The sequence below is a fragment of the Ipomoea nil genome, unplaced genomic scaffold (genome assembly GCF_001879475.1).
Source record: "Ipomoea nil cultivar Tokyo-kokei standard unplaced genomic scaffold, Asagao_1.1 scaffold0415, whole genome shotgun sequence".
Lineage (NCBI taxonomy): Eukaryota > Viridiplantae > Streptophyta > Magnoliopsida > Solanales > Convolvulaceae > Ipomoea > Ipomoea nil.
The window spans coordinates 2,184,104-2,199,364 of record NW_017616843.1 but is presented as its reverse complement, the minus strand read 5'-3'; the positions used below and the strand labels follow the sequence as shown (position 1 = coordinate 2,199,364).

General features: G+C 34.8%; 1 protein-coding gene across 1 annotated transcript; it reads right to left on the bottom strand.

Annotated features, from left to right (window-relative positions):
• Positions 1-9,846: 9,846 nt before the first annotated feature.
• LOC109172335 (probable galacturonosyltransferase 4) lies at positions 9,847-14,067 on the bottom strand. The gene is made up of 9 exons (XM_019321524.1): positions 13,617-14,067; positions 13,506-13,540; positions 13,378-13,419; positions 13,144-13,270; positions 12,885-13,030; positions 12,336-12,571; positions 11,890-12,247; positions 10,699-11,274; positions 9,847-10,542 (listed from the first exon to the last, which is right to left on the bottom strand). The coding sequence occupies exons 1-9, from the start codon at positions 13,711-13,713 to the stop codon at positions 10,255-10,257; spliced, it is 1,905 nt and encodes a 634-aa protein (XP_019177069.1). The 5' UTR covers positions 13,714-14,067; the 3' UTR covers positions 9,847-10,254.
• Positions 14,068-15,261: the final 1,194 nt, after the last annotated feature.

Genomic DNA, 15,261 nt, shown 5'->3' with positions numbered 1-15,261 from the left:
AATGTAACAATAACATAATCATTTTAGTATTCACAACATCTAATCATTTAGACCAGCTTAATCATTTTTGTTTTGTAAGTGTTCAACTAATCAATTTAGTAGTGTAGGGATTAATTTCAACATTTTATATTAGTACAAAGACTACCATAATATTCAAATCGAAAAATAACAAAAGAAAAAGAAAAAGAAGAGAGAGAGAGAGAGAGATTTGGGAGCTTTGAAATTTAAAGTTGACATGAATTATGAAGTTGGTGGTTGTGTGGATTTGTGGGCACTCTTATGCGTATAATTGAATAGTGATTTCATGCTTTTGAGTTTTGAGTCAAAAAAGATAGAAAAAACAGAAGAGCATTGAAGCACAAAAGCATTAGTAGAGGCCAGAGGGGAAGGCGCCAAATGGTTTTATTTATAATTAACCGTTACAAAGTTGAATGGGTCTACTATGGACTGGCAGGTAGGCCCCCTCTCAACATATACTTCCAAAAAGTTGCTCCCTCCTCATGTCTCTCTCTATTCACTCTCCGCTCCCACCAAACAATAATAATAATAATAATAAAGTTGTCCGCACGAATTTAACTAAATGATTTAGTAGGCAGTATTTGAAAAAAGAAATTAAGGTTCGCATTTCGAAAGTGACAGTATGAGGATTATGTCTAAAGTGGCCAGGCAGATCCCCTATGCGCATCATCATTTGGCCCTGTCTGCTGAGCCATTGAGTCATCGTGATTTATATCTTCTCAAATATTTTGTTGGGCGTGTAATGTGGCCCTTGGAGTTGGAGATTAACCTTTTGAGGGAATAATAATAATAATAAAGTCATGCCCCGCAGATTTTAATTCAGTAGTTTAAAAGTCACTTTAGAAGTTTTACTTCAACGACAGATAGTGTGCATGCAGGGATTGAAATTGAGGGCTGATGGGCTCACGGTTTACTTTCTCCAATGTTGTTGGGTAGGGGCTTAGGATTAGTCTAGTCTAAGCTGAAAATCCTAATGAATCTAGAGATGACCACGGTTCCGGTTCGAATCGTAGGTTCGAACCGAAACCGTGACTGTGCAAACCGGAACCGAACCGGAACAGTCCGTACGGTTCCGGTTCCGATTCCGGTTAAGGTTTGTAAAATCTTGGAACCGGAACCGGCGGTTCCGGTTCCAAACCGAAAAAAATTAAATATTATATTGTTTTTTTTTTTTTAATAATTCCGGTTAGAACCGGCGGTTCCAACCGGAACCTTACTATAAGGTTTCGGTTCCGGTTTCGCTATCTACAGAACCAGAACCGGCGGTTCCAAACCGGCAAGGTGGGGTTTCACTCCCACCAACAACTTGTATGCAAAGTCAACGACACGGATTACTTCAGAGGTTGTTTTGACGATTTGCGATTTACCTTATTCAGTGACTTTTAAGTAGGGATTTTGGGGATTTTAGATTAATGTAACATAAACTGGGATACATAATGTATCAAATAATAATAATGATATTAATATTATTATTATTATTATTATTATTATTATTATTATTATTATTGACATTTTTAAATTATTAAGTTATAATTTTAGGAGTTAATTATCAAAATGATCCCTTGACTATAGCGAAATTACCAATTTGATCCTTGACTATTTTTTTTAACCAATTAAGTCCCTCAACTTTAAAAACTTTAACCAATTTGGTCCTCCGATCCGTTTGTTTGATCGTTAGTCAACCGTTAACTTGGGACCAAATTGGTAATTTCGCTATAGTCAAGAGACCATTTTGGTAATTAACTTTAGAGGTGGGCAACTCGGTTTAGTTTTCTCGAATTGAACCGTACCGAACCGAACTGAACTAGTTTGGTTCGGTAATATACCGAACAATCGAACGGTATTGGATTCTTGTATATCGAACGGTTCGATAAAAAACTTATCCGAGCCCATCCGAATTGTTCAGTAACAAATTGAACTGAACCGAATACCGTTTGATTTTTTTTAAAAAAAATAAATAATAAATAAATAAATAAATAAATAAATAAAAAGTAAATCCAAGTCCCTTGCTACTTGCTCTACCGTTCGGTTCGAGTTTTTACCGAACCGTTCGGTATACAAGAATCTATTACCGTTCGGTTTTTCGGTATATTACCGAATCTAACTAGTTTGGTACAGTTCGGTTCGAGAAAAATTAACCGAATTGCCCACCCTTAAAGTTAATTACCAAAATGGTCCCTTGATTATAGCGAATTACCAATTTGGTCCCAAGTTAACGGTTGACTAACGGTCAAACAAACGGAGGACCAAATTGGTTAAGATTTTTAAAATTGAGGGACTTAATTAGTCAAAAAAAATAATCAAAGACCAAATTGATAATTTTGCTATAGTCAAAGGACCATTTTGATAATTAACTCTAACTTCAGTATAAATTTAGTCTTTTAGTAATTTTTAAATGTAGATTTCGTCATACGATGTTTCAGTCATTCAGGAGTGGCTTTTTTTAGTCCCTATGTGAGTAAGTCCAAGACACTCTGCCTCAAGTCATTGGGTTTAGAATAAGTAATTTTTAGATGGTTGAAGTGAGCGATTTAATAAAGTTGAGGAGAGATTACGACATAAACAATTGGTAAAAATTCGTCTAATATCGTCCCACGAATCTTTGTTTGTAAAATGGATCGGGTTAATATAAAGATGTAATATTTAAATTTAAAAATATAATACTAATTAATCAGGAATAAAATATTTATCTCAACACTTTATTATTTATTCATATTATATTTGTCAGTATAAGTATTACAACTTCATATTGACCTGATCGGTCTCACTTGATAATAATCCGTGAAACAATCTCACAGAAGAGTCCATCTAAAACAATTATACTGACGTTGCGTACCAAATGTGGTCATGACTCATGATTGATACTCGTATTGGTAACTCAGTTGGTCATAGGGATGAAGTTTGGGAACAATAATGTAGGATCGAGTCTCATCAACGATAATATGGGAATAACTTCTCGAAGTGAGGAGCTCCTTGTACACAATAAACAAAGGTTTAATCTCTATTCAACTGAATTATCATGATTGATATCATCCTAAATGTTCCGTCAGGTTTCAACCTTTTGAGAACAACAATCAGTCATGATTGATGAAGGTTGTTACAATTAAGACTCATGCCAACTAAGAATGCAGAAAACAACTACTAACTGCCCCAACTACTGCTCTCAGCTTACTGCAACAATTTTTAATCGTCTCACTGCCCAAGTACTATATAAATACGGAGTAATGTTTTGATTTTTTTTCTAACATTCTTTTTATTTTTTAAAAAAAATTGTCTTCTTGCCAAATTAATTAAACTATGTCTTTAATTATGTTTTTAATTACTTTAGATTTCATTGAAATTTTTTAAAATTATTTTTAAACTATTATTGATGACGATATGAAGCATGAATTTATATTGCTCATACTAAAATTTTTAAATATTTTATTATATGATATAGGCGTTCTATTTAAATTTAAAGAGAATGTCAACTTTAAATTTGTGATAATACACATCAATTGTATATTGACATATAGATAATAAATTGTATTTATTCAAAATCAATTGTTAAATAAATAACTATTTTTATTTAATTTCAAATAAAACCAATAATGTTGTATTTATACTAAAATTTAACCAATATCCATTTTGGAGTAAGTTAAAAGTAGAAAATCGCTTTTAAATTTCTAACCGGAAATGATTAAATTTTTTACTATTAAGTATTAACTAATTAAACGGGTATTAGTTTTTATTATTGATCAATCGTGTTTACAAAAGTACATGAAGAGACGTACGTATTTATAGGGAGGTAAGAGATGACTCTAGCTAGAACAAAACTAGTAAAAGTAAAGGATAACTAACACTTTTTCCTCTGAGTTATATACTTATAGCACTTTTTACCCTTGAATTATTCAAGTGGTTGTTTTTCTCTTAAAATGTTAAATGGACATATTTACTCTTAAAATAAATATTTTATTTACACTATAACAACCACACTGAAATACTCCAATTACAATTTAGAATCAAAACCTGATAGTTAGACTTCATTAAAATCGCGAACTGGGACGGCTTGTTCATGTTCCGAACTGAAACAAATAAAATACATTTATTGTTGAATTTAAACTATTTAAAAAATAAAAAAATAAAATTTTAAAATAAAGACAGTTCAAAATCACAAACTGGATCCAGAATCGCCGATTCAGGATTCAGTTTCTTTTATTCATAATTTTAATAAACTGAAATTCAAATATTAAGTTCTGAAATAAAATTTATAGAGTAAGATTTGAGAGTTCATATAGTAGAACTCGTTTGACTAAATGCCCCAAAAGTTGTTGAAGTTAAATTAAAACCTACGCCAACTGAGAATGCAGGAAAATTATTTAGCGCTACAGGACAAATGCAGCTTCTAAAATCTAAAGGGGCATTTAAACAAAATTATTTTCTCATCCACCATTCAACACTAAATTTTAGACGTTACACGCACAACATCTCAATTAGTTCTTGAGTAGTAAATTATAAACAAATAAAAAATCAAGTCATGACAGCCACATTGAAAGAGTTACATTCATCATGGTAAATTCTTCCAGAGATTGCGAAGGAATTTTGCATTTTGCGGACAAGTAAATTTGGCACTTAATGCTGTAATTTGTGATTTCCAATAATAATATTAAGCGCATTAATGTCAAGCACCTTATGCTCAGATGGTATCTTTGTGACTTTCTTTGAGGGAAGGTCACATGATCGAATTTCGGTGGTGGGGTCTTGACTCTTTGAACTCTAACAGAAGCTAAGTATAGAACATATACTACCTTGTAATAGACTCAATAGTATTAAAAAAAAATATTACATGCATTAATTTTTTATTAAAATATTTATCACATGTCGCAGTTCTTTTTTGGTTAGTGTGTGATGTTGTCAGGTAATAAACGAACAGTCAATGAATATAAAAAAGGGTGATAGCAATAACATATACCACATCAATTAATAAAATATTTGATTAAAAATTTTGTCCAAACAATAACTTCCTCATCTCCCAACTCCAAAGGTAATCCGCACCCTAACTCAATAAAATATTTGAAAAGATGCAAATCATCATAATAGGGTCAAATATCGGTGCGCACAAAGAATCTGTATATTTTAGACATAATCTCTACACTGTCACACTAAAGTTCGAATTTTGATCTCTTTTCTTATATATTGCCTACTGAACTATTAAGTTAAGCACGTATGGACCAATAACTTGTTCCTATTAAAATAGAACGTGGACGATATGTATAGTATATGCAAATTAAATCTCAAAATAGTTAGTTTTAATGGTGTAATTCCTTACAATGGAAGTAATATTATGAGAGCAGTCAAATGATGTACCAATAAGTACTATATTTGCTAAATTTTGTTCAAAATCTAGTCTAGCTCTGATCTCTCATATAAAGAAGAAATTATAGAAGAACGTGAGCAAGGGAGAAAGGTAAAAAAAAAAAGAGGTAAATAGAGCAAATTAAAGCTAAAGCGAGACTAGTCAAATGTATTTGTTAAGGCAATGTAGCAGTAGAGATAAATTGGGTCTTTACTCTTTATGAATCTAATTCAATCAATAGACTAGTGATATATATATATATATATATATATATATATATATATATATATATATATATATATATATATATATATATATTTTCCACATTAAAATTTATAATGTAAAACCTAATATGTAATTATTTTCATCACTTTATTACTTGCACATTCATCCATTAATTACTCATGATGGAACAAATTAAAACGAAATTTAAATTAATCAGTTTCAGGTAAAGAATAAGGGTGATATAAAGGAATGAAATAGTGTAAAGAAATGACAAGAATGTTTGTATAATTGCTTGTTAAAATGCTTGTGTATTACCAGAAGTGATGTTAGAATATGACAAAAAGTCTCATCAACAAGACAATGATTTTACTATTTAAACTAGCTTCTCTAACTACTTCTCTGCAAATAGGGTGCTCCGCAAGACTCGGTCTTCACCGACCGACCTCGAAAGTCGACCATGGGAGCCAACCTCACCCACCGAGCATCTTCATGGCTTCCACTTCCTTTATCGTGGCCGGCCCAACCTCCCAACCAACAAGAAGGTTGACCCTCGGCTCACATGCTTCGCCTAGAATTGGATTCGCAACACGCCTCTTGGGCTTAAAAACTTAGGCTAGCTAGGTCTAATATATCTATCATCTCAACCATCTTCCCTAAGCTATAATAATTTGACAGTGAAAGGGAATAGTTAAGTCCGCGTTGTGGTTTTTCAATCTAAGAAGTCATTCCTCATCCAATATCTAGAAAATTATATATAAATGACCAATGATAGGGAATATACGGATATGACCAAATGTATCCTGGAGGAACCAGTCTAAACCGATCATGTCCGACCGATATCGACCTCCCCCCTCGACCACGCACGTTTCTCGACCTGAACAAGTGTCCCATAGACTCTTTTTCAATCCAAGTCTCACTTTTTGTTCTCGATCGGACTTGACCCTTGTAAAACACTTGACACAAATTTAAATAGGGTCCAACTGGTGGCTAATGATACCACCCGTCGAAAAGGCAAAAATAGATAATAAAATAGCATACAAGTAGAATTATATAAAACTAAAAAATTTATATCATTACAATGAAAAACCTATATTTATAAGCTTATTAGGATAACAATCAAAAATATAGTAAAAATCTCAACATACTAAATTCTATCTCATAAAAATCTCAACATACTAAATTCTATCTTAACAATAATTTCTAACAAGAGTGAACCAATATTATTGGCCATGATTTATGTGTTTCTATTCTTATTGAGTTGTACATTGTACTAAAAATATTGTACATTCTAACATTTAATATGTATAATATACTGATGGAAGTTTGACAATGTAAGATAATTTTATTTGATAATAATGAAACTTTTTCATCAAAAACAAAATACTTTAGCAAAGAAAATTTTTTCTTCAAACAAAGGAAATTGACCTTCTTTGGAAAATGAATTTCATAAATCAAACAAAGAAAATTAGCATTCTTCTCAAAATTTAAGAAATTGATTTTTTTGAAAAATATTTTCCATCCAATTAAACATGCTTTTAAGTCACCGTTTACACATTTGATCAATAGATGGTGTTAGAGATAGACAGAATAGATAAGTATTGATGATAGATTGGAAATTAATGAGACGAAATTTGGCAAGTGGTCACAAACATTTGATGGGCGGGGTAAGTATACATTTTTTGTTACATTCAATATTATCGAAATTGGTGCTAATAATACATAATACAACCAACTATACAACTTCCTATTTTTAGAATTGAATCTAGACAGAACTAAAATATTAAGCTATGACAAACATTTCCCACCAAAGAGAACATTCTAGTAAGAGCATCCCAACAAGGGAATTTTGCAAAAAATGGGTATGTGGAGGAGAGAGGAGAGAGGAGAGGGGAGATAGAGGGGTGAGTCCCTCCTCCTTGAATGTAGATTTTGTCATAAATGTGGGTCCCACCAAGAGAGAGAATGAAGTTTGTGGGTAGAGTTTTTTCAGCTTTGTTTTTATTTTTTTCTTTTCTACCCCGGCCTGAAATTATTCTTCCAAAAGGCTGAACCCCAACCGTAAGGGCCCCCCACACCCCGGCCTGACAGAGCATTTGGGAGGATGTAAATCATGGTGACTCAATTGAACATGAACCATAGAGGCTATTATTCTTCCAAAAGGCTGAACCCCAACTCTAAGGGCCCCCCACACCCCGGCCTAACAGAGCATTTGGGAGGATGTAAATCATGGTGACTCAACTGAACATGAACCAAGGCTGAACCCCAACCCACATGAACCAAGGCTGAACCCCAACCCTAAGGACCCCCCACACCCCGGCCCGACAGAGCATTTGGGAGGATGTAAATCATGGTGACTCAATTGAACATGAACCAAGGCTGAACCCCAACCCACATGAACCAAGGCTGAACACCAACCCTAAGGGCCCCCCATACCCCGGCCTGACAGAGCATTTGGGAGGATGTAAATCATGGTGACTCAACTGAACATGAACCAAAGCTGAACCCCAACCCTAAGGACCCCCCCACACCCCGGCCTGACAGAGCATTTGGGAGGATGTAAATCATGGTGACTCAACTGAACATGAACCAAGGCTGAACCCCAACCCTAAGGACCCCCCCACACCCCGGCCTGACAGAGCATTTGGGAGGATGTAAATCATGGTGACTCAACTGAACATGAACCAAGGCTGAACCCCAACCCTAAGGACCCCCCCACACCACGGCCCGACAGAGCATTTGGGAGGATGTAAATCATGGTGACTCAACTGAACATGAACCAAGGCTGAACCCCAACCCTAAGGACCCCCCCCACACCCCGGCCCAAACATGAACCATAGAGGCTAGACCGGTACTCACTGCGCACAAGGAACCCCCCTCACTTTGAGAGGTTGCTCCCACACTGCCGCTGGTAAGACTCGATCCCTGATCATTCTTCCAAAGTTTCACCTCTATGACCAATTGAGCTACCCATGCGGGCAGTGTCAGTGAAATTATTTGTGCAATTGCGTCATTGAACTTAAAAAGTGTACAATTAGGGGCCGTTTGGTTCACGGAATGTTAGATTACCTTAGGGAATGTTAGATTGCTGGGAATGTTAGATTACCTTAGGGAATGTTAGATTCCTGTGTTTGGTTAAAATTGAAGTATGTAATATAATCAACAAAATTATTTTATATGCTAACATAACGTAATAAAAATAAAAAATATATAATTACAATATATATTTTTAAATAATTAAAATTAAAATGGCAAAATTTATAAATATCCAAGGTTATCTTACATTACCTAAGAAAATGAAGGGAATCACATTCCCTTCAAAATCCTATGTGGAGGGAATGTTTCATTCCCTGAGAATGTTATATTCCCTCAGATAATATAAACCAAACATAGGAATGTAAGCTCTGGAATATTATATTCCCTTGGTTATGTAATATAACCTGAACCAAACGCCCCCTTAAATCATAAAACAAACAAAATATGTACAATTAGACATTTTATGATTTATTTTTAATGTAATTTAAATTGAAAACATTTTAATCTTTCAACTAGTATGACAGAGAAAAGGACAATTTTTAGTACATACTATGTAAATTATATGATTGAATTCTACTGAGAATGATTAGAAAAAATGTCTCAATTACATATATTTTACATGTTTAATGATTTAATTACACACATTTTAAGTTTACAGTGACCCAATTGCACAAAAGCAATAAATTTAGTAACTAATTGATACTTTTTCCTTAAAATGTATCTATATTAATCCAAACCCACATAATCAAATGTGGACAAAAACTTACAAACCTTATTTCCAATTTCATTAAAAACTTACAAACTTTATTTTTCCAATTTCACGAGTATACTACTTTAAGAATTAATTTCTCATGCATACATTATTCGTTTTGAGTGTATAAATATACGGATGCAAATCAACTAGAAGAATGCAGATCAACTTTGACTTGACCCAAATCGAAAGTGAACCACTCAGCGTTGACCATTCACATGTCATTTTCTTGCTAATTTTCCAACAAGGCAACAAAGAAAAGATATAAGACAGAATGCAGCAAAGCAAAATTACACAGATTAACTCCACAACTTACAACTATTGTTTGATTAACAAATGCAAGCAAGAATACTTGGTCAACATATTGTTTGATTGCTCAAAATTCAGCGCACCTAAGGGTGTGTTTGGAAACCAGGAAAATAACTTCTGGAATAACTAGCAATGCAAGTTCTTATCTAACTTACCAATCATAAGCAGAAGAGAAAATGAAAAAGACATTTCAATCCTCGAAGACGATGTCGGACTTCAGAAGCCCACAAGTGTACTGATAAATCGAGTATAAATCATCGCTTCTATAGTTCACATTTGCACAAATGAATGTATTTTCAGTATAAAACAAGAAAAGTAGAAAAAGAATGGACTGCTTAATCATTTACAAATACATTGGCACCTAAGCACTAGCCAAACAATGACCATAACAAACATATTGCAAGTACAAATTATCCCGCTAACTCTAATCCTCCACTTACCAAATATATACCTAAAAAATCGACTTACAAAAAAGAGGAAAATCCGGGAGTAGTGCACTAAGGTGAAAGAAGAGAAGAGAGGAGAATGGACCTGGAAAGTAAACGGTGACAGCAGTTAAGAATGAAACGACGAATGAGAAACTTCAACTGCCGCTTAAAGAATTAAGGTTGCACTCTCGCAAAAATACTTGATCATATTCAATAAATCTTGACCAGTAGTTTCGGAACTTTGGGATGCTAATCTCGAGCCAAGGCTTCAAGTTACCATTATAGTGTATCACCGCCGCTCTTTCAATATCCTTCTGCCTTACATTCGGATTGTAGCCAAGGCCCAAGACGTGCCAGGATCGATCAAGAGCGTATGTATGATTCCAAAAGGTAATCAAACCGGGTGGGAGGGTTCCCAACTTCCACAACTGTCTATCGTTATTCTGCACATACAATTAGTATTTGTATCAAAACCGGCACAAAAGAATCTTCGAGAGAATTGAACAGATACTACATTGTAACAGAGTCAGTAGTACTCAAAAAACGTAAAATCCCAGTATTATGTCTAATAAATTCTATTAAAAGAATAATTTTCTTACCAGGGTCTGCCATGAATGATACACCTCGGTGATATTTCTCCTCCGCCATTCACTTAAATCTAAGATATTCATTCCAAATGCCCACCCACAAGCACGAGGGTCAAAGCTTTTGGAAATAAGAGGATTCGAGAAGTTGAGATACCGATCGAAACGATGGAAACTTTCTCCACAAGTCTCGACCACACCAATAACTTTACCTTTCAGATTAAGAGACCAAAGGGCAGTAAGATCCTTTTGGACCACTATATCATCGTCCAAGAACAGAACTTTGTTCAGTTTAGGAAAAATCTCTGGCATGTAAAAACGAAGATGATTCATGATCGAGAGGTACTTTGGATTCCTGAACTTCATGTTTGAATCAGTATCCGCATGGCGTGCCTTGAAGTAATAACTAATCATGGAAGGAGTGCCCATTTGCTTGAGAACGGGACTGTAACTGGAATTTAGCCATGTGAAATCATCAACGTTCTGAACTTCTATTGTAGCATTCGGTGGTTGGTTTGTCAAAAACCACATCCTCATTGCAGCAAAGTTGAGCCTATCAGTGACTATGTGGAAAACGTGTTTCGAAGGATCCTGCATGGAAATTATAGGAGTCGGTAAAATATAAAGTTAGAGACATTATAACCAGGATGATACAAAGTAAATAAGAATGGCAGAAGAAGAGAGAAGAAAAGAAAAATAATCATTCATGACTGTTATAATCTATGGTTGGGCCAAGGTCACTCGCCACCAATACCATGGGTAGACACAAAGTGGACCAAACAGGCTCTAATACCATACCATCTGGCAATTATTATTGTGTGGACCATATTTTGTATACTGTAAAATAATGTACATTCAGTACAAAAATAATGTACATTGTATTCAAGGGATGTACATTATATACAGTATAATGTACATACAGTACAAAAATAATGTACATTTAGTATATTAAAAATGTACTTTTTGTTATGGTCCACATAACACTGTGTGGACCATAATTTGCCACCATCTGGGCTATAATGCACATGGGCCAAACCACACTAAAAGACTGAATCAATCTAATTAGCTAGTCTAATACATGGCCTTATAAAACCATATATTCTCTCTTATATTTTCAATATGGGACTCTTAACAATGACTTAATTTTGAGCACCTTTCCTACTAACACAATATGAACATAGACTTCAGGGCAACCGAACCATTTACCTTGGCATGGAACACAGTTGAGTTTACAACAACAGCCGTTGCTAATATGTTATCTGAGAAGATAGCATAGTGGTAGAGCTCGGGATTTTCCAATTTCTCTTGATTTGGGAAATGCCGTTGCGAGGAATTTAACTTGAAATATTCGGTTGAAAGGCGTAAAGGGAGACAATGAAGACCCTTCGGAAGTGTTTTGGCCGTTAGATGGGTTAAAAATAACGCTTGCTTCTTGTGGACTCGAAGCTGCTCTTCCGTTGAGTGAAGCATAGCACGCAACTTCTTAACAAAAGCAGCACAATCATCTTGAATTTGTTTCCCTTTAACCAATGTTTGCTCCATTGCTTTCATCTTGTCATTTGCACTGGCAATAAACAAACATGAGTTCGAATTGTGGATAAATATGATTGGATGGTAATATAATCTAAAATACAAGAAATGAGAAAACTTACGTTCTTGGTAGATCAGAATCCTTTGTAGATTCTCCGAGTGCTTTATCAACTTCCTTAATCCGAAGGCGGAGTTCTCTTATGAACTGAGGGTTACTTCTTGTTGCGGAGAGCGAAAGATAGACCCTTGCCCTGATGAGTTGATCCCTAAGCTGGCGGACACGAACATCTGTAAAAACACGCTCACCAGAATCATTGCCACCAAAGTTCTGAAGATTTTTCCGATCACGTATTCTTTCCTAGTAGCACGCATAAAAAGAAACAAAATTCGAACTTTAGTACATCTGATCTAAGAATTGCAATAACACCAAGGAATAACAAGCACCACATCTACATGCAACTTCCCAGAATCCTACTATTATTGGACACGAAACTTCCAGGAGGACACTAAAAGGCTGCGAAGAAAATTTATAGGCCATTTCACACAGAAAAATATCATGCAGTCTGTGAAGACGATGACAGTGAAATTACGAAACACAAAAGAATAAATCCCAAGGTCCCCATTTCGATACATTCAAAAAACCAAAAGGGTGAAGAACAACATAAATTTACCGCAGTTGAAGAGGAATCATCAGAAATGTGGTCAGATTTCACTGAATTGTTCCCTTCTTCAGTCACCTGTCTTAAGGGATCATCATCAACAGCTCTCCCAGTTTCCTGATCCCTGCCCTTAGTGGATACATTGCCCATTTCATTTTCTATTAATTATGGTAAATAAACCCAAATAGTTAATATTCAATGCAAATAGTATATGGAAACATCTAAGCTCTAAATAAGGAAATCAAAATACAGAAACTCAGTAAACAAGAACCTTCTGCAAGTTGTCTGGTTTTTCTGGCACTTTCATTCCTCTGACCATCCGAGGCTTCGGAATGGGATAATATTGAATTCTCAGAATACACTACGCCCAATGGTTCTTTCGTGATTGTATTTGGCTCCTGTTAGATTCACAAATCGAAAAAACGCTAGTAATCTTGAAATCCCCAAAGAAGCTACAGATCTTTCATTAATGAACAAAAAGATAATAACTAAACCAACAAAACACCTGCGGTAGCACATTTAATGGCCGGATTTCGCCACCCAATGTCTGCAATCCAAGAAAAATCGGAATAAATCAGAACAAAAATCGAATCTTTGTAAATCAAGAAAGCCATAAAGTAAGCCAAGACTCACAAAAGCGGATACTTCTTCAATGAATTCGTCTCTAGCTGCAAACGGAAACCACATCAAATCAAATACGAATCCCAAAAACAAAAAAAATGTAAAGAGGGGAGTAGGAATTACAAGGAGAGGAATTGAATCGAGTGTCAGTGTAGAGCACAATGGGGGCAAGAACCGTCACCAACAACAAGAACAACACTGACTTCCTTCTAAACCTCATCTCTCCCTGCTCTAAAACCTGAAAAAACTTTACCCTTTTCTTCACTTCCCAGAGTCAAAACCCAATCAAGATCATAGCCAATAGGAGAACCTGTCAAACCCAAACTGGAAAATGAGAAAATCTGTGTTTTGTTACCTCTCCCTTTGGGAGGAGTGACAGAGACAGAGAGTATGATGTCCGTGTCGGCAAACCGTAACGACTAATTGCGTGAAAAAGTGTGATATCAGAAGACAGTACAATAATGGAATGGGTGAGTAAAAGAGATGACAGTACAAATCCGAATCCGGAAGGGCTATTAAACATCAATCAAAGGCGACAACGACGGGGAACTTGTGGAGATAGATTCAGATTTCAGATTGATTGCTGCAATCAATTATGGAGAATTGAGTTGCAACTCATTGCTTAATTATTATGGACATAATCTTGTATAATCAATTTTAAAGTAAATAAAATTAATGAAGGTAAATTTTATATAAGTTTACAAATATTAAATAAAAATATAAGTCAACCACTTTGTAGTCGAGCTGCATAACTATAGATGACAAATATTCTGTAGATTCATATTTTATAATCTTAATTTTCTCTTTCTCACAAGTTATTGATGCAAAAACTTTTCTGTAAATCCATATGATGAAAATAACCAATCATTGTTTACCACATTAAACAGTAGAAATAAATGTGTAGAATTTGAGAATATGTATAATAGAACTCTGGTCCCAAGTCCCTTTCACGCATCATTACGGACAATAGACTCCACTTGATTTCACTATATTCTCTTTAATTATTTCTAGCAGCTTGTTTAAGTAGTCTCGGTATTGTAATAGTCTCTCCCCTGTTTCTTAATATTATTTATTGGATACTTTGGAGTTTTGACCCTATTAAATACGGAGTACTTAATCGTGTTTTTGTCAATTTTATCCTCAAATATTCTAGTTTTTTTTTTTTTTTTTTGGGTGTGTGGTAAACTTGATTTTCATTTAAAAAAAAAAAAAACAATTTGAATGCAATAATGACTATATATTTGGTTGGAGAATATATTGATGAATTGGATTGGATTTGTAGGAGTAGATAGTAGACTTCATCCAAATTAATATCTTAAATTTTAGGGGTAACCTAACATCCAGCCAGGAGACTTCATCCCATGCTCGTGCCTTTAGAGCATTCACATCAGTGGATATTATGGAGATAATGTCAGATGAATTATCGCGGGTGGGGATAATAACAAGTGTGGAGTGGAGTTATTGGTTGAAATATTTCTCCTGCAAATTCAAGGAGAATGCAGAAAAAGAAGAAAAAGAAAGAGAAGAAAAAGGAGGCTGCTGTGCGCGTTTCGCGCACAGCAGCCCGCCTACACGGGCGCGTCAGGCGCGCCTGACTCTTTTTTTTTTTAATTTTTTTTTGTTTTTTAATTTTTGATTTTGATTTTTTTGTTTTTTTTCCTCCCCTTCCCACATTCTCTCTCTTAATCACTCTTACATTATCCCCCTATTCTTCCCAACCATTGTGGATGCTCTTATCATGTAATAAAGTGTTAGTTAAACACGTGAG